This window comes from Vipera berus (genome assembly GCF_964194415.1).
Source record: "Vipera berus genome assembly, chromosome: 2".
In the NCBI taxonomy this organism is placed as follows: Eukaryota; Metazoa; Chordata; class Lepidosauria; order Squamata; family Viperidae; genus Vipera; species Vipera berus.
The window spans coordinates 153,421,145-153,446,936 of NC_138203.1; the positions used below are offsets into that span (position 1 = coordinate 153,421,145).

Sequence of the window (25,792 nt, forward strand, 5' to 3'; positions counted from 1 at the left end):
TACCTGCCAAGCTACCATGCTCAAAAGTTATCATCAGCCCCAGATTAATATTTAAGCCAAATAAGCATATGCTTAGGGCACTAAGGGAAATGGGGTAGTCATTTTTTTTGTTATTGACATTACCCTGCCCTGTTCAACTTTAATCTGCACTGTTTAAAAAAAAACTTTGACATGGGGAGTGGCTAAAGGTTTGACTTAAAGGTGGTATGATATACAACTTTTGTTCCCATCTCATGACATGAGAATTTCACAGCTCTCAAGCGGTACTATTGTGGTCTGACTATTATCAACTCAGGAAAAAGCCTCCTGGGGCCTTCCTGATGTTTCTGACCCACTCCCAACAACCCCAGTCAGCATGTCAATAGAAAAGGATTGTGAAAACTACAGTTCACAATACATGTAAGGCATAAGGCTGTCTATCTGTGGCATTCTGTTAGGGTAGTCTGTCTTGCCAACGGCACCATTCTTCATCCCTTTTCCCTTAATTTCTCATCAGCCTCAAAGCTGCTTACTCAGCTAAGAGCTCATATTCATCACAGAATATTTTTTGTTTTCTCATGTTTTCTGCTGAAAAAGTACTGTACTTTTTAGCAAGATCACATCTTAAGATGTTATTTATTTAAAAAATTGTATAATTTATATTACACTAATTAAGAATTTATATTATATACATTTATATTACATGGTGTAATAAGATAGAGGGTTTGTGTCACTAAGTTGGGAGTGGGGGCACGAAGGGAGGCTCAGCCAATCGTATACATGGGTGTACTTTGACAATAAAGGTTCATTCATTAATATTTTAGTGTAATATAAATTTAGATAAATTTGTAAATAAAATCTTGAGATGTGATCACGTGAATCCTGCTAGAGATGGAGTTTAAATTTATATTTAATTTATAAATTTGGAATTTTACTAAATGTTAATATATTTAGATTGGTCCTTCGTTACCACCCTATGCTCACAACGCAACAAACACTATACTCTCCGACCTGATGCAGAGATTTGAAACGTAATTCGAGTCGGTCGTAATATGGATGATGTAGAGAAATCTCTATTTGTTTTAAACGCGATCAAATAAATGCAAAAGGGTGAATGTTTCGCACAATTTCAAGGCACGTTTATAAACGAGTTTACGGAACTTTGAATCCGCATTCCCGTTTGGCGATTACACAACGAAGGAACACCATTTCTGGGTCAACTCGCGGAGCAAGCGCTCATCGAGCGCAATCAGAAAGCGGCGCCCGTCGCCCAAGTGAGGGCAAAATAAACCGGGCAACCGAAATCAACGTCAGAGAACGAAGGGGAGAAGAGCACGTAATAATGCCTTGTAATCTCGTCCCCGGGCCATTAAGAGACGCTAGTTCAGAGAACGAAGAGGGGGGCCGTTTTTTTTCCCGTCGTACCTCGCCGACTTGCTTCGTCCTCGGCCCGACGGGAGTTGTAGTTCTTCGCCGCCGAAAAGGAGTGGACTCGCTTCCCAGCGTGCCACGCGCAAAGCCCGCGCGCTCGCTCCCTTCCAGCCTGTCTCGCGTTCCGTCTTGGCGAGGCGAGGCGGTGTCGGCGAGCTCGGCAGCCACCAGCAACCCGTCCCTCCTCCTCCTCCTCCTCCGCGGAGCGTGGAGAGGGAAAGGGCTTGAAGCGAGAGGCGGCGGCGCGGCTCGGTCCGACCATGTCGGGCGAAGAAGAGGCGGCCGAGCTGACGATCGCGGAAGACGTGGTGGTGAACAAGTACAAGATGGGGGGAGAAATCGCCAACCGTGAGTATGACCCGGTGGGGGGGGTGGAGAGCTGGGAGAGGGGTCTGGCTGGAAGGGCGTCCCTGCGGCCGTCGAGGCGGCGGCCAAGCTGTCAGGGAGCGCAGGAAACCTGGCAGGACGGGCGGCGGATGGCGGGGGTGACAGAGAAGGGAGGGTGGGGAGATCGCGGGAGTCCTGGTGGGGGCGTATCTTGCCTGGCAGGACGGGTGCAAGTCGGTCCGGAAAGAATCGACTCAGAAGCCTCCAGTTGCCTCTGCGGAGGAGAGAGACCCATTTTTGAAGCTGTCCCATCTAGGATTAGGGGGAGGGGGAGGGGGAAAGACACACAAAATCTCTTGGGGTGATTTTTCAGGAGAGTAAGCTGCCCGCGATCCTCGATCTCTCCTGTGTACTTTCAATATACATACATACATACATACATACATACACTCTCCTGTGTACTTTCAATATACATACATACATACATACATGCATACTAAATTTAATATATATATATCCCCATCTTTATATTCTTTTTTTGTCTCCGGCTTCGGTAAAACACCCCCCCCCAAAAAAAAAAATCTGGAAGGGAAATGTACAGTTTTACTTGCATTCATAAAAACTCTTTGCTGGGTGGGTGGGGGGAGAAAGGGAAATTCGCTTGCTACCTCGGCTCCTTTGGTAATGTTTAAAAGAGGAATGATATTCGTCCTTTAGGAGCAGACGGTCTTTGGGGGGGTGGGGGGTGGTGGAAAGGGAGGATCTGCGGTCGCCCCGGGGGAATGGAGACGCCGTCCCCCGGGAACTGCAAGGCACATGGTCTGGGACTTGCCATGTGCTGCTGCTGGCGCTCGCTGGCTCTCTCGTTCACTATCTTCCGACGTCCTGGCGGCCTCCCAGGTTTCCCCTTTTGTTTAAGGAAGAATGTCTGCTTCGGATCAGATCACCTTAACAAACACACACACACAAGACACACACCGTATTCTAGGAAGTCGATAATTAGGCAGGCGCGGAAATCGGCAAAGGGAAGTCTTTTATTACAGCTCGGCCATAACTTGCCTCTGTTTAAGGCGATGGAGGTTTTCCCTTTAGCAAACGAAGTATGTATGTGTATATATATATATAGCCAGTTGACTTTTTCAGCCCCAGTGGTTTTTATAGTGCGAACAAACAGGCACGGACAGATTGGGTAATCAAATACCTCGGCTTGCTTCGTTAGAGATACATCCAGCTTACCGTTTTTAAAATGTATTTTTGCTCTGTCCAGGAGCAGAAGCTTCAGTCTTCAAGATAAACTGCTTGGTGCAGATGCGCCATAACAAATGCTACTGGGAAACATTCAGAATCTAAAGAAATGGAAGGCTTAACTGCAGATGTTAGCTTTACATTTGCTCAGACAGTAAGAGAAAGAGAGAGCACTTCTCAATCATATTTTTTTCCCTAGAGGTGGGGTTAGCAGTCCTTTCCTTGCATTTTTAGCAGGTAACATAAAATGGATCATAACTTAGCCAAAAAGGATGCAAAATATTTCTATGCAGCCAGCTTGAGATCCCCTAATTGAAATTCATTGTTTTAAATTGTGTATTAACCTATATTTACTGATCATATTTCACCTAAAATACTTTGGATGATCACAGAAAAATACGTATCTGGCATTATTTTTTACTACCAAATGTAAAAGGTACTATCAGATGTATTCAGTTTTGATTCTCTTAGGTTCTACATAAATTAATTATGTGTTCTTGTTGCTAGATGTTATACAGATGTTTATTTAATAGTGGTCTTATTTTAACGGAAATAAGCACCCAAGAATTAACTAACCTATAAAAAATAAATTACTTGACTACTGTGAAAGACTAATGGAAAATAGAGAGCTGTTGTGTGCTGGGTTTAGAAGGGATTTTCCTCTTGTAACAACCTATTGGGTTTTTATAATTGGGCATGTATGGAATTTCATGCACTAATCTTACTGCAGCTCCTGAGAACCTATGTAGCTACTAAGATGCTTCTTAAATTCACAGAACTACAAAGGCCTTCAAAACTGTAAGTTCAGATTGGATAGGGAGTTTCTTGAGGGCAAAAAGATGCCAGACTGGAAAAACTACCATAATGGGATAGTGTGAATTGTTAAAGATTTCACCACCCTATGCATGTTTAATTCAGAGTTCTGAAAATGTTTTTTTACAATGCTTTGCCATAGCTAGTAGGTTCTCTTAATTAAGTGCCTACTAATTTGCATAAGGACAGAACTGGATACATTTTGAATGGGCAGTTGATGTGGACATGCAATATAATCTGAATCCATATGTTAAAATTATATTATACAGTCTTACCATGTAGACTAGCGGCATTGTATATTCTAATTTGTGCTTTTGAACATGCCCTGGGACTGCTATTACCAGGATTCTGTTTGAATCACAGTGCATTTCAGAATAGCATTATGCCACATTTTTTTAAGAGACAGAATGTTCTGTTGCCCAAGTTCTGACATGACCCATTGAAAAGTTACTTATTGAACAGAACGCACAAAGTTGCAAAACTAATTTTTCCTCAAGTGAAAGGAAGTAGGGGAAAATCATGACCGCAGAGCTGCAGTGATAAATAATAAGTAAAAATAATTCACTGGCCCAAAGATGGGCCAGTTTGCTATTTGCTGATGAGACTGACTTCAATCAGAGATGGCTACTATTATAATTTTCAGAAAGACAACATGGGTTTCCTTTGAACTGTATCCTAATCAGGTTTGGGCTGAAGGAAGTTCTACTGATGTCAGTGGCACTTTTTAAAAATAGGATGTATGCTTAAATGTTAATTAAAATAATGGACTGAACAAGTGGGCCAGTATCCTCCAGTTAGAAGGAAAGAAAAGGATTTTCTTTCAAGCCATCTGTATGCAGATAATGAAGTAGATGAAAAATAAAACAACCACTAAAAGTACTGCAAAGTGTACCTAGGCTAGGGGCATCTTCCCCCAAATTTGGTGTGTCAAAATTCTGTGAAATTTTAAAATGCATGAATATTAATTTGTATTTTTCTGTTGAACTTCAGGTGTCTTGCGTACGGTAGTAGAGGCAGCTAAATCTGGAGTGTCTGTCCTCAGCTTATGTGAAAAAGGAGATGTCATGATCATGGAAGAAACTGGCAAAATCTTTAAGAAAGAGAAAGATATAAAGAAAGGTATTCTGCAGCTACGATATTTTTTTTAATCAATTGTTCCCTATTTAAATTCTGTTCACTATTTCGTGCATTAAAGTATGTAGAGTGTTGATATCGGAATGACTAGAATATAGCCAAAGTATTTACTGCTACCAGCAAAGCCCATCCAAGTTTCCATCTCTTAACTCTCTCTGTGGGGTTTGAACTAGTTACTAGGCTGTAGAACTGAAGGGTAAAATGTGACGTGGGGTGATGCTTGCAGCCTCTTTCCTCAGATTTGCATGGCTGCCTTCTGCAGCTGATGTGCAATACCAGGAAAAGACACATTTGGTTCAAGGTAGAAGTATGCATGAAATGAACCATTTTTTTTTAAATTTCAAACTAGAAACAAATCATATTCTGGGGGTTTCTTACAAATCATTTCAGATCGGGCCCAGTTGAACATTTTAATTGTTCCAAATTTTGTCTCAAGACAAAATCTGGGGGGATCTCACAGTAATTTTATGAGAGAAGTAAGCCATAATTGATCCTTTCCCTTCTTCAAAAGAAAAGAGCAGATTTTTTTTCCAAGGGCTGCTATTGCCATCTGTCATCTGCTTCTTCCTACAGTGGTCCCAGTAGATCCTGGAGTAGCAGATCCAACTGACTGATCTTCCCTGATCTTCCTAACTTTCCTTTTCATCCTATTTTTGCTCATTTGCCATCACTGCTGGCCTCATGGTGAAAGTGGGGGGCGTCTGCACTATGTATGGCCTTCCTTAGTTTTCCATTGGCCATGTAAACATCTGGTCTCTCTATTTTCACCTTTTACAACTTGCCATATTGCTGTTATTGATATAGGCACACATTGTTGTAAAGAAAATCTCTCAGCTTTGGCTTTTCTTTCTTTTAAATCCCCCTTTACAGCATCTCTCCTTAAAACAGGACTTCAGACCAGTGTCTGGAGCAAAAGGTGCTTACTTTATCTCAAATCAACACATATGAAACACAGATCAGGCCGGACCACGTTACACTAGTTATTCCTTGCACAATCCAGTACAGTAATTTACACTTTTTTTGCACATCCCTGGATTACACAATTCCCAGAAGTTACTGTGTATACTCTCGTGTGCTCCAAATCTCATTTTGCCTTTCAAATCCATATGTCTGCCAAGCCCTGGTTGTTTGTAAATTTGTTAAGTTACAACTTCTGGCAAGCCTTGTCTGTGGTGCTGGGGGAAGCATTACGTAAACACTGCTCATGTTTCTAGAAGCTGTGATATCTGGTTAACTGAAAACAGTGAATTAAAGTTTTGTTTGTTTTGTCCCCCCCCCCCCTGAATTCATGTACTTTGAAGCGCTGCAGAACTTCTAAAGTGTTTGTTTATTTGCTTACTCCTTAAGCATATAGGCAGATCCAAACAGAATAGACTACCTGATGCAATAATTCGATAAAAACATATAGATAAAACATATAATTTAAAATTCCCCAGAGAGTAATAGCATGACTTACATCTAGATACTGCTAGTCAAGAGGAACAACATGCAGTATATCAAAACCTGAAGGCATGATGAAAAAACTTATTATGGCTTTTTTGAAAACTTAGGATCATGGCCACTGATCTAATCTTTGGGGGAATGCCGTCATAGAGGCAGACATTGCCCAGAAATTTCCCAAAGATTTGCAGTTTCTTCCTGGAAGGTGACATTCTGTGTAGGAAATGACCTTCCAAATCTTGATGGATGGGCAGAGACCAGTGGAAGTTGACAGTCCTGGAGATACCCAGAGCTTGTAAGCCGCCCTGAGTCTTCGGAGAAGGGCGGGATATAAATGGAATTAAAATAAAAAAAAATAAAAAAAATGAAGGGCTTTAAAAGTGATAACCAACACCTTGAATTATACTCACGTATGAAAACTAAACCCCATCAATTTTCTCCGGGATTTTAAAGTAACATAAATGTTGCCAGTCTTAGAGGCAAAGAAAGTAAGCCTATTTACATATTAATGGTATCTGGCCTATGTATTTGGAAGTAATCAGAAATTGGGTTCCTGATTTAAGTCAGTATCTTGAATGACGTTTCTTTAGTTCCAGAGAATAATATATTAGCCACAGGATGCGTTTCAAACCAGTGCACACCTGAGGAAAATAGCATTTATTTCCATCTGAGCGTGCAATAAGATTCCAACAGTAGAATGGCTGAATTTGCCTTCACCTCTTGACTGAGAGGTAGCTTCATCACATGCATTGTAATCCTTGGGAAGAGTCTGGAAAAAGAGTTTATGCTTCTTCAGCTATTCCTGGTTACGCCTTAAGTGTCTGTTAAGTACTGACCAAGCCCAAAGAAGCTGTTGTTACAAGACAAGTTTATGCAGCTTTAGTAAATACTGTACACTCACAGTGTCAGCAGAAAAAAAATAATAATTCAAATGAGCAGTTTGTGGGGCAGATAAAGTTTCTGATTTATATGAAGATCCAGAGTAAGGCTCCATTTATTTCTGTCTTGCTTTAAAAATGCAGAAGCAAAACCCAAGTGTCTAATAGTAAAGGGATAACATTTGCACATTCGACTAATAAATACATGTATATTACAAGTGGGGAGATGTTACAGGACTAGTGTGAACTCACTGCTGCTCCCTTTTTTGTGTAGGTATTGCCTTTCCCACAAGTATATCGGTAAATAACTGTGTCTGTCACTTCTCCCCCTTGAAGAGTGACCAGGATTACATCCTTAAAGATGGCGATTTAATCAAAATGTAAGTGCTTTTTTTGTGTGCTAATTTTTACTTGATTAGTTTCTGAACTGAGCTACACAGGACACCCTCTATGACATTCAGAAATGTTATCATTTGACACACTGTGCCAGACTGCTATTGATATAGTATAGATCTCTCATGCCAGAGACAGAATAAAGTTAGCTGGCTGTGCCCGGCTTACCAGGTGGAGACCGTTACTTTAGCTGCCGTGGTGTGAACTGTTTTACTATAGTATGTTTGAGACATTGAGGACAGGTATCTTGTAAGTAATATATTTAAATCCTAGAATGTCATGAGAATCGTCCTCGTTTTATATCATTTTATTCTGTTTTCCCTCTGTGTTGCAGTGACTTGGGAGTCCATGTTGATGGCTTCATAGCAAATGTAGCACATACTTTTGTCATTGAGGCATCAAAAGTAAGTGGTTTGCATGCAGCTTTGAGAAATCACAAACAGTCAACGATTTGTTCTAGTAAAGGGAATTTATATAAGCAGCATCGCTAAGGAGAAAGAGCTTGTGCTGGAGTTCCAGATGGATGGAAATACCCGTGCTTTTCTCTTGGGTGCCTCTTTTCAAGGGTCTGCCCAGGGAAGGAAAGGGAGACGGCCTTTCAAAGGGCTCAGCTACCTCAGGCTGGGCAGTAGCAACAGAAAAAAGGAGGTCTGTGCCCTGGCAAGAGGGAGAGGTCAGAGAGGGTCAGAATGAGCATGACAGAGTGAGGGTGTGAGCAACAGCCACAAACTCCAGCGGATGCAAGGAGGTGAGGTGACCTGAGGACCCATGGCGGGATCTTGGGGGAAGACAACGTCCCAATTACTAATCTGGTTGTCAGGAAAAAAAAAGGTTGAAGGCTTGCCAGGCAGAGCTAAACCCAGGACCACAGGAGAAGGCCGAGGTCACTTAGCGGAAAAAGAATCTAAAATATAATTAAAAAGGCAAAGGACACGGTGGAGCTTTAGGTACCTGTTGACACTTGAATGCTATTACAAGACCCAACACACCAGCTGTCCTCTCTTGCCTTGCTTTTTGGCAGTTGGGCTGGAAGAAGCCGCTAAAGAGGCAGGGAACGAAGCCAAGATCAAGTATAAACCCAAGGACAGAAAGAAATGCATCAAAGTCAAGGACAGAACATGGAAGGGTTTCTAGCCTTAAGTCCCCATTTGACTCCTCCCCCTGGCTCAGCCAGTCTCTCTCCTACATCTAGCCCCCTAAGTACTTTAGAAAGATAGTTCACAAACATTATCTGAGACCAAGCTGGCTTCAGTGACTACATAAAACACGTTGTAGGCATGTGAAACCGTGGCTTTCAGATTTTCTTTGGCTAAATTTTCATACTTAAGGTTTTTGTTCAAACTTGCTTCTGTGATATTTCTTACCGAAAATGTTTGTGCAGGGTGAATTTGCCATCTGCCAGTGGCTGCCTCTAATTAATGGGAGCAGTTGAATCTGTATATAGTGTTAATCTCTATCACTGCCCAAATGGTGATTGATCAGATCATCGGGTGATACATATTATTTACAGTTTTTGAAGGATTTGTCCTATTCAGTTTGAACAGGGTATTCAGGGGGAAAAAAAGATATCAAAATTAAAACCACAGATAATGGTAATGAATAATAAAAGATTAAGCATGAGTCATGCTGTGTTACATTAAGGTGCCTTTTGTTCTGCCACTCGGTTGCTGCTGATATAGCAAGGGGGCATTTCCGTATTCATTCAAATTTATTTCAGTCACCCAACTCCAATGGACTCATTGAAATAATTCAGTCAATCTAATAAATAATGGCCATATTGATTATTATTTTCTTTTTTGGCATTAAGATTTTTGAATCATAGGAGGTATTAATGCGGCATCAGAAGAAGGACACTGGGGAAAACAATCCCTTTTGGACCCCAAAGTTCTTGCAGGTCTTGGGTGGCAAAGCATCTGGGCCTAATCAAGATAAAGTTCCATATAGTCACGAAAGTCGGGGGGGGGGGAATCACTTTTAGCCAGGTTATATCTTTTATGTACAGTGCAGTTAAATTCTGTATAGAACGTTTAAGTCTGATGAGTTTTAAGGTTTATTTCTTATGTGTCAGCTAGAAAGTTCTCTTTTTTCAACTTTTAAAATGGATGCTTCTGTATGCTTGTTTTCTCTCCCCATTTCAGGAAACTCCAGTGACAGGTCGCAAAGCTGATGTCATAAAAGCCGCTCACCTCTGTGCCGAAGCTGCCCTGCGTTTGGTCAAGCCAGGAAACCAGGTAATAATAGGCAGCTACTTTTCACATGGACCGTGGCAGTTTGAGGAAGGTGGCTAAGACTGTCCAGCTCCCGTTCAAGCTTAAATTAATTCTGAATATACAAATGAGAAACTTGACTTTTTTTTTTGAGAGGAGATAATGTAAGAAATTTAGAGCGTACAAGCTGCTGTCTAAACTGAGCAGTGAGGCCTTTTTCTCCACCCCGAACCAACCCAGTGATGCCCTCACCGTGATGTCCCGTTGCCTGGAGGCGGTCCGGGTTTGGATGGGGAGAAACAGGCTTCGTCTCAATCCTGCCAAGACTGAGTGGCTGTGCATACCGGCATCTCGGGTTGACCAAGTTATTCCATCGTTAACAATGGGGGGTGAGGTGTTACCCCCCGTTGATAGGGCTCGCAACTTGGGTGTCCTCCTGGATTCACGGCTCAGTTTTGATGATCATATAGGAGCCGTGACCAGGGGGGCTTTTGCCCAGGTTCGCCTGGTGCGCCAGTTGCGACCCTATCTGGACCGAGATGCGTACATACAGTCACTCATGCGCTCGTGACCTCCCGTTTAGACTACTGCAACGCTCTCTACATGGGGCTGCCCTTGAGGACCACTCGGAGGCTTCAACTGGTGCAAAATGCAGCCGCGCGAGTTGTGATGGGAGTTTCCCGTTACTCCCATGTAACACCTCTGCTCCGCGAGCTGCATTGGCTTCCTGTTGCCCTCCGGGTGAGATTCAAGGTGCTGGTGATGACCTATAAAGCCCTATATGGCTTGGGTCCAGGATATTTGAGGGAACACCTGCTGCCGGCATCAAGCTCCCTTCGTCCTGTGCGCTCCCACAGGGAGGGTCTTCTCAGGGTGCCGCTGGTCAAAGAATGCCGGCGGATGACACCCAGGGGGAGGGCCTTCTCTGTGGGGGCGCCTGCCCTCTGGAACCAGCTGCCTGCGGAGCTTAGGACTGCCCCCGACCTTCGATCATTCCGCCGAGACCTGAAGACCTGGCTCTTCGAGCTTTCCGGCTCAGGCTGAGTTTTGATTGGGGTTTTAACTGGGGTTTTACATGTTGCAGGGACTTAGTTTAATCTTTTTTAAATTGGTCTTAATTTTTGTATTAATGTTTTAAAAATTATACCCTGTAAACCGCCCTGAGTCCTTCGGGAAAGGGCGGTATATAAATTCAATAAAATAAATAAATAAATAAAAGAGTATACTACTGTTGCTTTCAGACTGCAAAGCAAAGATGGGTAACAGGCCTCTCTTAAAATCAGCCCTGGCCAGCATAACTGATACTCTTCAAGGACAGTGGTAGCACTTCAGCAGTAGCTAGAGAGCCACACGTTCCCTTTAAAGAGCTTACAAATATCCACTCAGCATTTAACCCTTTCCTTAACAAAAAAAGTGAGTGTCCTGGAAATATCTTGATGTTCTGGATGTGCTTTCAAAATGGTAGCATAAATATTTGGTAGCTTAAATTTTTTTTTTAAAAAGGGACCGATTTTTCTTTTCCCCATTTTATTAATCCGTTCTTATCTCCTAGGTTTTGATAAGCTTATCTGTTACTTCAAGCGGTTAGTTTCTGCCCAAAAATCTAGAAATCCTAGATTTTTTTTTCAGTCAGTTGATTGTATTCATCTCTGTTTTTGCCTGCACAGCTTACGTAAATATTTCAGCAACAATCAGTTTTCCCCTTATCATCTTGCTCTTGAATTGGAAGTTTTTCCTCTCTTGGAATATAGAATAACTTGTGTGTTATAGCTTTGGAAAAGGGACGCGGTGGCTCAGTGGGTTAGGACGCTGAGCTTGTCGATCAGATGGTCGGCAGTTTGGCGGGTTGAATCCCGAGTGCCGCGTAGCAGAGTGAGCGCCTGTTACTCGTCCCAGCTTCTGCCAACCTAGCAGTTCGAAAGCACGTAAAAATGCAAGTAGAAAAATAGGGACCACTACGGTGGGAAGGTAACAGTGTTCCGTGCGCCTTTGGCATCTAGTCATGCCGGCCACATGACCACGGAGACGTCCTCGGACAAGCGCTGGCTCTTCGGCTTTGAAACGGAGATGAGCACCGGCCCCTAGAGTTGGAAATGACTAGCATGCATGTGCGGGGGAACCTTTACCTTTACCTTTTATAGCTTTGGAGTTCACATTATTGGGTTACACAGAGCACCCTTTGAAATTGATTGGACCTTTCTGAACTTGCACAAATGTAATACCTCTCTGCTGATCATTAAAGCACAGACGTCTTTTGCAGTTTTCAGTGAGGAATTGAAAAAAATCACTTGTGCTTTAATAAATATTATAAATTCATATCCAATGTCATAAATTTCTAAAACAGTGAAATAGGAAATAGAGTACTAGGCACAGCTTTTATTGCATTATATGGTCATATTTGAATCGGGTCTATATTCTTAACAGAATTCACAAGTAACAGATGCCTGGAACAAGATTGCTCATTCGTTTAACTGCACGCCAATAGAAGGTAAGAGTTGGCTTGATGAAGAGTGAAGTTGATGTAGAATAATACAGGTGGTCCTTCACTTAACAACTGTGATGGAGCCCGCCCATTATGGTCATAAGTTATGGTTATTAAGCGAGGTGTCTTTGTGATTGCCTTGCTTAATGATCCCAAGCCCTGCTTTCCCCATTGCAGTTGCTAAATGACCGGATAGGTCATTAACTGGAGTAGGGGGCACCTTGTGGGGGGAAGCCTAGTACAGGCCAAGCCCAGCACTGCGGCATCTCCCAAGCTTATGTGTGGCCTACCCTGGGCTTCCCAGGACCTCCTTCACCCTGAGACACACCATACTCCTCTTTCTACCTAGCTCGGGGGCCTTCAAACCTGGCCCTTTTATGACTTGTGGACTTCAACTTCCAGAATTCCTCAGCCAGCGTGCCTGGCTGAGGAATTCTGGGAGTTGAAGTCCACAAGTCATAAAAGGGCCAGGCATGAAGACCCCTGACCTAGCGGGATCCCCTCAGGCCTTGGGCCTGCTTCTCATCTCTGGGTCTCATACCCTCCTCCCCACCTCCTGTCTTAGAACACGCCACTTACTGTAAATTCCTTTGGGAAGCAGCCATTCCACCATAAGGCCTCCCTATAATTATATAACAGGGCTTTTCACACAGATTTTACCACTTCTAGGACATGACAATATTCGAGTACCACCAGAGCTTAGCAAGGTGTCAAAAACTTGATGACTAAACAAAAAAAGGGGGTGGGGAGTACCGGTTCTTCATTCTACTGCAACAGAGGAAGTCGGAAGTCAATGCCTTTTCTTTTTCCCCTTCTCCCCCTCAGTTTCCCCCCCCCTTTCTTCCTCCCCACTGTGTCCTACTATTCGCTTTTGTATTTTTGTATTTTATTCCATAAAATGTTACAAACCGTAAAAAAGGGGGGGAGTACCGGTTTTAATTTCTTTAGTGGCGGTTCCTTTGCTCTCAGGCCACACGGAGAACCCCTGGCAGTGCAGGCTGCCCAGAGCCCTGGGCAGTGGAGGGCAACCACCCAGCTCAACCCAGCCTTCCCCAAGGGGACCCCCCAGCTACGCTTACCTTCTCCTCGAAGCAGCTGCTGCTTGGCTCGCTCTCCTTGGCCAGTTTGCTCGTGGTGTGTGCGGGAGGGCAAAATGTGTGGGTCAGAGGGAGGCCCAATCCCTCCCCCTGCGAGGAGACCCGGCTTTGTAACCAACGCATCCTCAGCAATAGGATGGGAGACCACCAGGAGAGTCAGCAGGAGGGGGACAAAGGGATGGCAAAAGGACAGCAGGCCTGGTTGTGGCCAAATGCTAAGGCAGGACTTCCCTCAGACCCTCCCTCCCTCCCATTGTAATCTTCCTTCCTTCCTTCCCCCCTTTTCTTCTTTTTCTTTCCCTCTTCATTCTTCTTCCTTCTCCTCTTTCCTTCTTTTTGCTTTCCTCGCTCTCTTCCCCTCTTTCCTTCTTTTTCTTTGTTTTTCCTCTTCCCCTTTCTCCTTTCCTGTCCCTTCTTGGATGCTCAAATGCAAAAGGGGAAACATTTCTCGATGCCTCCTTGCTTTGTGATCAAAGGCCACTTTTGCTAGTAGTTCGTGGCCACTTAAAAGACTGAGAACAAACCAGGCTCAGTTTATCCCCTGCTGGCATTTAGTGGGGGCCTCCACAGACCACAGTAGAGCAAAACTGTCAAAATGGTGGCTATGACAGTTGATCAGAGCTCCTCTGTTTTCTACGTGCAACAGCTTTAGCGTTTAGGAACAGAGGTAGCTTAGTTGCTTTTCTATTAATATGTAATCCTTAAAAGGGCTCTCTTTTAGGGACCCTGCCTTGATCCTAATTCAGACTGGAAAAATAGCAGAGGAAAATATTTTCCCCCACTTTGCTTTGTCCTGTTTTTCCCCACTGGAAATGGCTGTTAGCAACACACAAGGAGGGGATACTTTCCTAAGGGCTCACAATTCAAGAATACCAATGTTAACTTGGATTGCCAACAAAGTTCTGTCTGTGACAAAACAGAACACAAAATTGCTTTCTCCTTTGAACTGGGGCATTTCCAACCTACCTTCCTCCCTCCCTTCCTTCCTTCCTTCCTTCCTTCCTTCCTTCCTTCCTTCCTTCCTTCCTTCCTTCCTTCCTTCCTTCCTTCCTTCCTTTTTTAAACTGCCAGAGGTTCTGGGCAGAGGTCACAGCAGGCAGGTAGCAGTGGGCAGAGGCTTCACATTTTGACCCCTCCCCTCTGCCGTTCCCTCTGCGTGGCTCTCAGCTCACCTCTCCCAGACCTGCGCATGTGTTTGTGTGTGTATGCGCGGGCAGGCAGGGGTCTTACCCCTTGCAGCCCCGCGCCTCAACAGAGACCTTCTGCGATGGCAGGCTGCAAACTAATGAAAGCTGGTTTTTTTTGGAGTACTTGTTTCTTTTTCTCAACGTGCCGCCGATCGCCCTACGCCAGGGGTGTCAAACTCAATTTCATTGAGGGCCGCATCAGCATTGCAGTTGCCCTCAGGGGGCCAGGTGGGCGTGGCCTACTGGGTGGGCGTGGCTAGAGTGCATATGGCCTACTGGGTGGGCATGGCCAGCTCTACATCGTTCGCATCAAGGGTGCCTATGGGGGTCTGGGCAGGAGTGGGACAGATCTGAGGGTCTCTGGCAGAAGGAGGGTCTCTGGGCCAGGGCCAAGGCAGTGGGGGCTGTTCCCTCACTGTTTACAGGATGGCTTCGCGGGCCGCATGAAACCACTTCGCGGGCTGGATCTGGCCCCCGGGCCTTGTGTTTGACATGTCTGCCCTACGCCCTGCCTCCATCCGCTTCCGCCCCCAACCCCATGGAAGCCTGCAAGAAGCTCCCATCGCAGCTTCTCTTATCTCTCCCGTTCTTTTCCTCCCCAGTGTCACAGCGTAGGGCTGCAAGATGTGAGGACCCCCTTCCCCACGCGCGCGCGCACACAAACACAATAGGCCAATAAAATGTAAAGATCACCTCTGAATAAGTACCAAGAATTTTACTGCCAACTACCAGTAGCAACAATATCATTTTCCTGCATCAGCTACATTTTGCTTTGATAATGAGTACAGTCAGACGTTTAGGCAAAAAGTGTACTTCTGGTCAAAACATGGGGTGCCTTGAAATCTCAGCGTGTAAGCCTACCTTGCAATACCAATACTAACATAAGCTCTTTTCTTGATAGGCATGCTATCACACCAGCTAAAGCAGCATGTGATAGATGGAGAGAAGACCATCATCCAGAACCCTACAGACCAACAAAGGTATGAGAAAATTTAGAACTGATGCCAACCTGTTTGTAGAATTTGTGTGGGGGGGGAGGGGGGATTAATGAATTTTTATGGGAAATGAAATCCATGATTTTCAATTAGTAGTTTTATTATTCTGCAACTTTCCAAACCCTGTTCAGATGGAAATGCCTTTATATGTTTATTCCTTATCCAGAAAGGACCATGAAAAAGCAGAGTTTGAGGTTCATGAAGTTTACGCCATTGATGTTCTTATCAGCACTGGCGAAGGAAAAGTAAGTCTGTTTTATATCTCCCCTGTAAGTGGATATTCCAAAGAGACCTAACCTCATATAAAATAATGTAATGTAATGTAATGTAATAAAATATATCCCTGACTAGGTTGCTTGGCCTGATGTCTTGGAAAATCCACAAGTTGTTAATTCCTACAGAATTAATGAAAGTTAACAGAGTGGTGGGTTTCTGTGTTGGACTCCCTCTTCATGTCATTGATCAGGATATTCAGATGCTCAAAGACTGCTATAGTTCTCTTATAGTCCTGCCATATTTCCACACAATCAGTATTTAAATGTTACTTGTGGCGTGGTTGCTATACATCTGCATGAGAAACTGATTGGCTAGAATAGCTAATCTTTGCTGATGAACAAGAAGCTTCAGGACAGGTTGAACAACAATACATCAAAGTAAGTCATTGGGTGGGAAAAATAATTCTTTCATTCTCAAGATTTCCTTTATGCCACCCTTGTAATTTGAAGACAGCTTTTGATTCATTGTGGTGAAAAATATTACAGTAAACAGAGGACTTTTTGCTTCAATTTCTACTATAAGAAGAGGCTGTATCCTGGCCTGCTTTAAACTTAATTTTTATATCCACTCCCTAGTTCAAACCCTAAGAAAAAGTGGATTTTTCTCCCAAATGTCTATTTTGGTTTATGCTGGATGATACAGTCAATCTTCAGCAGAGCAGAAGCCTTAAATACTTACTATACAGAAGAAAAACTAGAAATTAATTAAACAAAAGTCATACGGTAGTCACAAAATGAAGATAAAATTAACAGCAATCAGACTGAGCAAAGCAAATCCTTTAACTACTTAGAAATTGTGTTAAATGATTCGGTATTTAGGGTTACTTCATCACACACAAAATTCCAATGCAGTAATTAGATTTGCCAATCACCATAGAAATAATTCACAGAGGCACCGGCAATCTGTTTTTGAAATATTTTGCCAAGAAAACTGCAGAGACCTGTCCTGGCAGTCTCTTAGAATCAGACATGACTGAATGGAAGAAACAACAAATGAAATGATTGTGTTTCCTTTCAGTCATGCTTTTGGGGGACAACATATTGAGCCTGTGGTGCACAAATCTGTGCCTAATACGTTGCAAAAAAATGGAGGCAATTCAATCCAAGTTCTTAAGAGCAATGGTTCGTGGCCATTGTCTTCAGGCATGAACTTGAGGCTCGCATTGGATTGTGTGTCAGTCAAGGCTTTGCCAGTTGAAATACTGACTAAAACTAATTTTGGCGAGAAAGATCTCTGTCCAATTCACAAGTTGCTATTTGATGCTTTACATAGTAGTTAGGGCTACGTTTCTAAATGAATAAACTGGGAAACTCACTTATATTGGGAATGATATAAAATTAAAAATGTATTCCAGAAAGATATTTTTTTCTCCTCTCTTGCCATATGGCTCCTATCACAAGAGTAAATGTGAGAGTCTGTTGCTGAAAGTGTTGTGAATTGCCCTTGTTTGTTTTCAGGCCAAGGATGCTGGGCAAAGAACTACCATTTACAAAAGGGATCCTTCCAAACAATATGGTTTGAAAATGAAAACTTCCCGTGCCTTTTTTAGTGAGGTGGAGAGACGATTTGATGCTATGCCTTTCACTCTCAGGTTTGTGTGTAACACTTAATAGCAGGCATTCCACTTGGCTACTCAACTGTTAGACAATTCTTGCCACTGAATAGGTTTTTGCTCAGTCTAAACCAATATCTTAAAACAGTAAGTCATAATGTAAATGGCAGGTATTTTTTTTTAATTGCATAGCTCAAGTATATGAAGGTTGATGACGCTAGCTTGTGGTTAAGAAAGCAAGATTAAAGCAGCATGCTGAGGGAATCTTAAGAGATTGTATGTACACTCGGTTTACTAAGTTGGAGTTTGTGCAGTCAGGAATGAACAAACTATGATTGAGTACATTTTGCACAGTATGCCAAAATTAATAAACGACATTGTGACTTAGTGCAATTATGAACCAAACTCCTTACAAAGTCAGTTATGAAGGACTCTAGTAGTCTATTAAGTCCTCTTTCTGGCTTGTATGAAAACTTCCAATGTCTTTTTCAGTGACCCAGCGGAGAGACAATTTGATGCTCTAATGCCTTTCGCTCTCAGGCCCTGTCCAAATCAAATTTGCAGCTGAATCCTGTGGCCGGTGCCAAGTTGTTTACTTGGACCGATGCAGGATTCTTTGCAGTTTAGAGCCAGCTTATTTTCCTGAAAAGGCTAACGTAATTGTTGAGTAATCAGAAAATCCCAAAAGATGTATGGTTGGATTCTGAATCTGTTCTTCTGTTTCCCATAGGGCATTTGAGGATGAAAGGAAGGCCAGGATGGGGGTAGTAGAATGTGCCAAACATGAGCTGCTCCAGCCGTTTAATGTCCTCTATGAGAAAGAAGGTGAATTTCGACCTGCTGAATGTCAGAGCTGTTTTTGTCTTGCATCAGGCTAGACGGTTCCCTTCCGGAGGCAGTTGCTAGGCATTAGATTGCAGGATGAGAAACCCCTGGCCTTTCAGGTCTTCCTGGAAACTTCCATTGTTCCTAATCACTGACCAAGCTGCTTTGGAAATAGGAAAGGGGTGGGACTCTTTCAAACTTGTGAGACCCCTGCAATCCAGTGTAACTGCAGGACTTCCCTCCCTCTGCTTCCAAGCCCTGCAAAATTGGAAGAGGCTCTTTTTTATATAGTTCAGTGAGGCTTGGCAGGTTTTAAAGCAAAGGGGCATCTTATGCCTGGGATACTAACACCAGCAATAGAACTTATGGCTGTGGAGGGAGGGGCAGAATAGATGGTAGTTACATATTCTAACTGGGCATTTGCCAGCCAGGTTTGCGTCAGGGGCAATGATATCTCAGGCCAATAAGCAGACAAGGTGCTGCTCAGATACAGTGTTTCCCCGAAAGTGAGGCCTACCCTGAAAATAAGCCCTAGCTTGATTTTTGGGGATGGGCCTAATGTAAGCCCTACCCCAAAAATAAGCCCTAGTTTGGGGGTAAGGCACACCTAAAAAAACAAGCTGGGGCAGGGGTGTGGACCTGCCCACGTGCTTGGCACCCACTTAACCTTGCAGCCAGGCCTCTCCTCACCGGCTCACTTCTGCTGCGTCTTCTCCAGCCAGGCCTGCATTTTTCAGTCACAGGCCTTTCCAGAAGGCCACTGCAGCCAAGAACCGAGCTCTGGATTCAATCCATTGCTCGGTTCTTCAAGACCTGCATCTGAGAACCAAGCTAAGGTTTGAATCTATAGCCCGGTACTCAGTTGCATACGCCATCTGGAAAGGCCTGACTGCAAAATGCAGGCTGGAATGCAGCTGCAAAATGAAGCTGCTCTTTTGGCCCCAGAAGAAGTGGACCGGCTGGGCAGGGCTGTCGGTACCAGAGGTGAGTATAAAAAACATCCCCCCAAAATAAGCCCTAGTGGGAACCTGCACAAAACGCTGCCTTAGATTAGATCAAGTTGTAGAGGAGAGGAACTGACTCATTTTCCCTGTGGGAAGAGATGGGGCAGAACCAGAGTAATGTGACCTTTTGGTGTATTTTTTTTTCTTGCTGTGTGCCCATCTTGTTGCTAATGGTTGGCTACTATCTTGCTCTGTTGTCAATCCTTTACTCCCCTCCCCCTGATTAGGAGAGTTTGTGGCTCAGTTCAAGTTCACGGTGCTTTTAATGCCCAACGGCCCCATGAGAATAACCAGTGGCCCCTTCGAACCTGAATTCTACAAATCAGAATTTGAAGTTCAAGATGCCGATCTGAAGGTCAGTAAACACTACTGTGCTCTTGTAAGAATCAAAGTCACAAGAACAGAAATTGTCATAGCAGAGAGAATGGTCTGGCTTTCCTATTCTGGTGGTAATATTCGTTATCCTCCTGCACATATTTAACATATCCAAATTTCATAAATGCAGACCGGTAGGCATATCTCTGCCACTATGCCCGGTTCTGTTAACTATTTTTAGATTACCTTGCTAGGCCCCAAACATGGGACAAATCTTTATTTCCTGTGTCAGCCTAACCTGAAGGCCATCAACAGGCAGTAGTCACACCGGTGACAGCTCATATTTGTGTAAATTTTAAATTGCTAACAAAGAATTAAGGGAGACTGATATGCATTTCAAACTTATTAGTTTTCATCAGTCAGCCATACCCTTCTGAGATTCGAACCTGGGCTGATTTGCACATTAGGCAGTTGTTTTCACCTCTAATATATATATTAGTCATGACCAGAAAAACCTGGAAGAGGTTTTATATATATAAAAAAACTCTTCCAGGTTTTTCTGGTCATGACTACTATCCAAAGGATGCGTGGCCCTGCACCCTGTGATTCCAAGTGTTGAACATTCTAGGGCTGGTTACATTGCTATAGAACCGGCAGGAATTTCTTCTTTATTTGTTGTCTTAGAACAAAGGGGAATCACTTATTAGGTATCTTTACTCCTGATATTTTCCCCCCCTTTTCTAGGCACTTCTACAAAGCTCAACAAGCCGTAAAGCCCAAAAAAAGAAGAAAAAGAAGGTAACTTGGCTCAGAGATGTATGGTGATGTAACTCAGTTGAGCACCTGCAAGTAGTGACAGCTCAAATATTTTTATGCCTTGGATCATTCTTACCAGAGCTTCTTCCTCTGAGTGGATTGTTAGGTGTAATATGTAATCCATATAGTGTTATACAATGTTGTAGAGTTCTGTAGACCTAATTGTGTCAAATGACTTGGAAGATGGGGGAAAGCTTGTTAATTCCAGGATAAATGGGGTATAATCTTTTAATAATAACCTCAGTGGCAAAGTAACAATATACTTAATTTAAGAAAGAAATGATCAAAAAGTTCAAAAGAAATGATCTCATTATCATTTAAGTTGTAAATATACTTGGATTTGCAGAAGTGTAAAGTGGTTACAGAGAGCATTCCCAACTCTAGATGGATTGGGGCTTTCCATGAGTAGGTGGCAGCACCCAGGTGACCTTGGCTGAGCACCAAAAAGCTATGCCAGGTTGAAAGATGAGTAGGAAATCTCAGCTGTAGTTTAAGATTAGGAAGAATCCCAGGGGAGGCAACGGCAGTCCATTTCCATATCATGCCAGGAAAATAGGGACGCAGTCCTATAATCCACCAGGAGTCCAACTTGACTTGAATATCTGTCAGAGTGTGATATAGTCTCCCATGTACCTAGAATAGCTGGCATCTTTGGATCTCACCAAAGGCGGAACTTCTTAAGCTGATCCTCCCTTCCTTTGTTTCCCCAGGCCTCCAGGAATGCGGAGAATGCCACAACAGGGGAAACAGCAGAAGACAATGAGGCTGGCGACTGAAGGGTTCTGCTTTCCTCTGCCTCACACCTGATTCTTTCTCTCACATGCCCCCCCTCTTAACAGGAGAAACGAACATCCCTTCATGGCTGTTTTGTCTCATAGGACCACAGGACAAATAGCCTGGACTTCCCACAAACGCGCAACCAGCTGAAATTGACTTGGCCACTAAGGGAGGAGTCTCTTGGCCACTTCAGAATCCTTTTAAATGTGTGAAATAATAAAATCAGGAGTAAAAAAACAGTCTACATTCACTCTTTCTAGCCTTTGATACGACTTGTGCTCCTTAGAACTGAGCAAATGCAGCTCTCAGCAAGAGCAGGAGCTTTCTTCTGGCTCCACCTCTCCCTCTTACCCTCTTAAAGGTACTTTTAACTCTTCTGAAAAATCCTTTGACATCTTGGCAAATCATTAACACGTGCAGAAACTCATTCCTGACTTTAGAATTGTATTGCGTGCAGCTAGTATAACTTGCACATCATTGCTTTTTCAATGTTTAGGCAATTTCCCCCCTCTTCAACATCTAAGATGTTTCTTAAGATACTGAGGAGGGGGTGTCTCTTTTTCAACCCCCAACAAAATATTTTTTTTTTTGAAGACAGGCTCTTTGAAGATTATTCTGTTCCTCTAGGCAGCATCATTGCCTACAGAATTATTTTCATTTGGTTATATACTACTGTTGGTTTAAATTATCATCCCAGAACAAAAATAGATTCATTAACCACCTAGTAAAATCCTTTCCGGGCTCTAAAAGTAATAAAATCTGATTTAATAGGAGCTCTTTGATGGGTTTTTTTTTTACATTTTAGTGCATTTGCGTTTACTTATCCTACACACATTTGTCTTTTCATTACTAAAAACATTTCACTGTTTTGATGTATACGATACCTAAAACAGGATTTTTCAGAAGAATTCCTCTATATAATTTTTACATGAATGAATGGTATGCTACAGAATTGGTTGGGCCTGGAATTGAATCCATTTGTGAGAATCTCTTTTTTACAGTATGTCTTTCTAAATTGTCCATTTCAATTGTATATGATTGTGTGGGGTGTTTTTTTCTATGTTATTCCAAACCAGGTTCTTGTCTACACCCTTAATGTAGCTGAATGGATTTCTATAAAACTCTTTTGTGCTGAATGGTAGGCAATACCCTTCTGTCCAGTATATCTGGAGTTTAGCATTTAACAGCCTCAGTTACTACCAAAGTTTAAGACCATCAAAAGAATTTTAGATGTGTCTTTTTCTGGGATTTCCCCCCCCCCCATCGGTCTCTGTAAACTTCTACCTAAGTTTCTAGAGTGCTTGCCTGCTTTTGTAAGGATCACTTTCAATGCTGATTTTGGAAAGTGCAATGGGGAATATGTTGAGTGGAGATTGAATCATATGGAATAATGAGCTTCGAAAGGATCATGCACAAGACTTGCAATGAACTGCCAATTCTAAACTGCTCCCAGTTGTGAACCATGAATTTAAGGGAGGTGGGGTGGAGGGGGGAGAATACCATTGGTTCCTAGCAAGGAGCATTTTAGCATTTATAAGTAATATGTTTTCTTCTTTTCCTTCCTTTATGGTTCAGCCACATTACCAGTTTAAACCACTAAGGTTGCGGTTTATTTAATTTTTCATCTTTATTTTGAAACTAAAGCAATTGTATCCCTTGGTTTTAAAAAATGCAGTTGAAAATTTTGGAACAAAATTCCCACAAGCTGTTCTGTAACTTTTTTTTCCAAATAAAATTGATTAGTGACACCCATGGATAGATTAATGGGTCTATGTTGAAGGGGTGGAGGAGTCTGAAATATACTTGAAGAAATGTCTGCTTTTATGCACTTAAGTAACTGAAAACATTATGAAGAGTTGATTACTCTTTAACTATTACTACCTACCAGATTCTTCTCACTTTTGAACATCTGAACTTGTGTAGCACTAGGTTTCTTACTCCAGCATTATGCTTGATTCATTGAATATTCTACAATGCATTTAAGAAAATAAGTTTTCCTCCTATTTAAAAAAGTTCCTTTTCTGATATTTTGCTTGCTTCCCCCCCCCCTTTTTTTGGAAGAAAAGAGCAATCTTAATAATGGCATTAAGTACAGCTGGTTCTTTGCTTTGGCTAATTCTGTTTGCAACAAAATTCTTGGTCCTGATCATACATTTTGCCATACATCAACAACAGAACTCAAAATGGGTCTTGCATTTCCACCATTAGATCAACTGACTCCTCAGTAGTTACTAATCTTAGAAAAAAGCAATGTCAACTTTAACTTAATCAATGGAAAGAAATCATTTTAATCCTGTGCTATAAATTTAGCTAAGTGTTGCAATGCACAAAATCACACATGATAACTTACCAGTTCATTACACAAATGTATTGGTAAGTGGCCACTTCCAACTTCTAATAACTGCCAATGTTTAAGGAAACAGCCTGTTGCTCTGACAGCTTGAATTGTTCCTGCTGGTCTTTATTTTTTCACAATTCCAATCAAAGGGCTTCACAACACAGTTGAATTCAATGCATCATAGAGCTGTTCCAATTTGGTTTTAATGCAGGTCAAATGAAGACCTCTGTTAGTTGGGAATTATGTTTCTAACTTAAAAGTGCCTTTATGAGTCTTGAATAGAATGTAATTTAATTACTGACTTGTTTCTATACAGGAAATTGGGAAGCTCCCAACATGAATTCTGTTTTGGGTTATCAGCCAGCCTTACTGTGTCTGTCTTGAATATCAGTGTTATGATCACTAGGTTTAGTAATATTTTCAAGCTCTTTTTGACTGCCCTGTACTAGCAATGTAGATTTCAATAAAGCACTTCATTATAATTGGATCTCAAGCCAATGAGCTATGTTATTTATTTGCTCCTTTCCATCTCTGATTGTACAAGGTGGATGCTGTATTTTAATGTTGAGCTTTTTTAGATGGCCTAAAATTAATGGGGCCGCTAGGCTTTAATTATTAGCTTGTAAAAAGAGAAAGACAGTATTTCCTCCCTCCAATTCATCTTTGCAATAACTCTGATATAACTGATCTAGTTATTGACTGGATTCACATTGTAGTTTGGGTTTCAGAATCTTCTGTTAACTCGGCCACCTTAAGCCATAATATAGCACATGAACCCATTTTCCCAGTAAGCTTCATAAGTGAGTAGCGATTTAAACTTGGGTGCTGAATCTAGCCCAGTATTTGATACTGCATTATATGTTCAATATCCGGATTCTGATTCCAAGTTGAACCATGACTTGGGAGGTGATTTGAAAGATCTGATTTGTTTCATTTGCATCCTGAACTATAAACTAACCAGACCATGCTTTCGTACATGAACCCAGACCATGGGTTAACATTTGTTTTAATATGATGTGTCGACCTCTGTTCAAAATTGAGCTAATTCAATATAATTAACCACTTGTAAGAAACACGACTACTCAGTTCTAATAGTATTGCAGAGATGCTTAGTGAATAAGCTCCAACTATTGTATTTATAATATTTAGAAGTTCTGGATAAGGAACTTACTGAAGCTGAGAAATTTTGCAAAGTAGAACTGGGGATATGTGTGGTTCTAATGGTCATATCTCTAGTGGGCAAGTCACCATGGTCAGGGGCAACTCTCTAATTACCCATGGAATTAAGCAGGTTATTGGATCCCTCATTCAGCCCAACCAATTGTGTTGGGGAAAGACTCCTGCATCAGAGAAAAAGCAGGGTGCAAATACCAGAATCAACATGTATTCTACCCAGAATAGCAAGGTCAGATAATAGCAGCCACCTACATTGAAGCTGCTAGGCTGGAGTCTACAAGCTTCCCCTTAGTTCAGCACTAGATTGTATTGAGGCTCTTGACTTGGTTACAGCAAGTAGTATGGCCCTATTCAGAGGACGACAGAGAATGAGGTGGCTGGATGGAATCACTGAAGCAGTAGGTGTGAACCTAAATGGACTGCAGAAGATGGTAGAGGACAGGAAGGCCTAGAGGAACATTGTCCACATGATTTCGCAATTAACAACAACAACATTCAGTCCTGGATCCTGAAGCACAGTATTAATTTATCAAATAATATCTGAAACCGACTGTGCAAGCAACATTCCTACAGCACTCTGTATCTTGCCTGTCAACATACTAGGTCTGGGGAGAAATAAAATAACCCATTGAGTTTAGTCAGTGTGGATGATGAGTTGAACATGATGATAGGTGTGCCATATGTCTTCCCTAGGGCTCTGTTTACCTGAATGCAAGCTCTGTTAACCATTATCCTTGCTGAGGTATTGTGTTGATTTTTCACACATTAGAACCCTGTATTTCTTAAATGAAGTTGCTTTCTCATTTTTAAAAAAATGTAGTAATAGCAATGCTCTTCTTAGTTATGGTCTTCTAATTCTCCAAATTATTCTTCAAAGCACCAGAAGGCAGGACAAGAAACAATGGATGAAAACTAATCGAGGAGAGAAGCAACCTAAAACTAAGGAGAAAATTCCTAACAGTGAGGACAATTAACCAGTGGAACAGCTTGCTTTCAGAGGTTGCCGGTGCTCCATCGCTGGAGGCTTTTAAGAAGAGCCTGAACAGTCACTTGTCTGGAATGATAGGGCCTCCTGCTTCAGCAGGGGATTGGACTAGACTAGAAG

The 25,792-nt window shown here is 42.4% G+C and overlaps 1 protein-coding gene across 2 annotated transcripts; it reads left to right on the forward strand.

Moving 5' to 3' along the window:
* The first annotated feature begins 1,455 nt into the window (after positions 1 to 1,455).
* PA2G4 (proliferation-associated 2G4) lies at positions 1,456 to 24,004 on the forward strand. Of its 2 annotated transcripts, none has more exons than XM_081320401.1 (13): positions 1,456 to 1,758; positions 4,786 to 4,914; positions 7,522 to 7,627; positions 7,975 to 8,044; positions 9,779 to 9,871; positions 12,272 to 12,335; positions 15,515 to 15,593; positions 15,775 to 15,853; positions 17,342 to 17,475; positions 18,167 to 18,261; positions 19,493 to 19,620; positions 20,325 to 20,378; positions 21,107 to 24,004. In XM_081320401.1, the coding sequence occupies exons 1-13, from the start codon at positions 1,671 to 1,673 to the stop codon at positions 21,170 to 21,172; spliced, it is 1,185 nt and encodes a 394-aa protein (XP_081176527.1). In that variant the 5' UTR covers positions 1,456 to 1,670; the 3' UTR covers positions 21,173 to 24,004. The 2 variants fall into 2 exon arrangements, with proteins under 2 accessions (XP_081176527.1, XP_081176528.1); XM_081320402.1 differs by lacking the exon at positions 1,456 to 1,758 and adding an exon at positions 3,320 to 3,780.
* Positions 24,005 to 25,792: the final 1,788 nt, after the last annotated feature.

Bases quoted from the DNA above. Each gene is read 5' to 3' on its own strand.
- PA2G4 (XM_081320401.1), top strand. From the start codon at position 1,671: ATGTCGGGCGAAGAAGAGGCGGCCGAGCTGACGATCGCGGAAGACGTG. The intron at 4,915-7,521 runs GTATTCTGCAGC...TTTTTTGTGTAG, and splicing joins AGAGAAAGATATAAAGAAAG to GTATTGCCTTTCCCACAAGT. The intron at 15,854-17,341 runs GTAAGTCTGTTT...GTTTGTTTTCAG, and splicing joins TCAGCACTGGCGAAGGAAAA to GCCAAGGATGCTGGGCAAAG.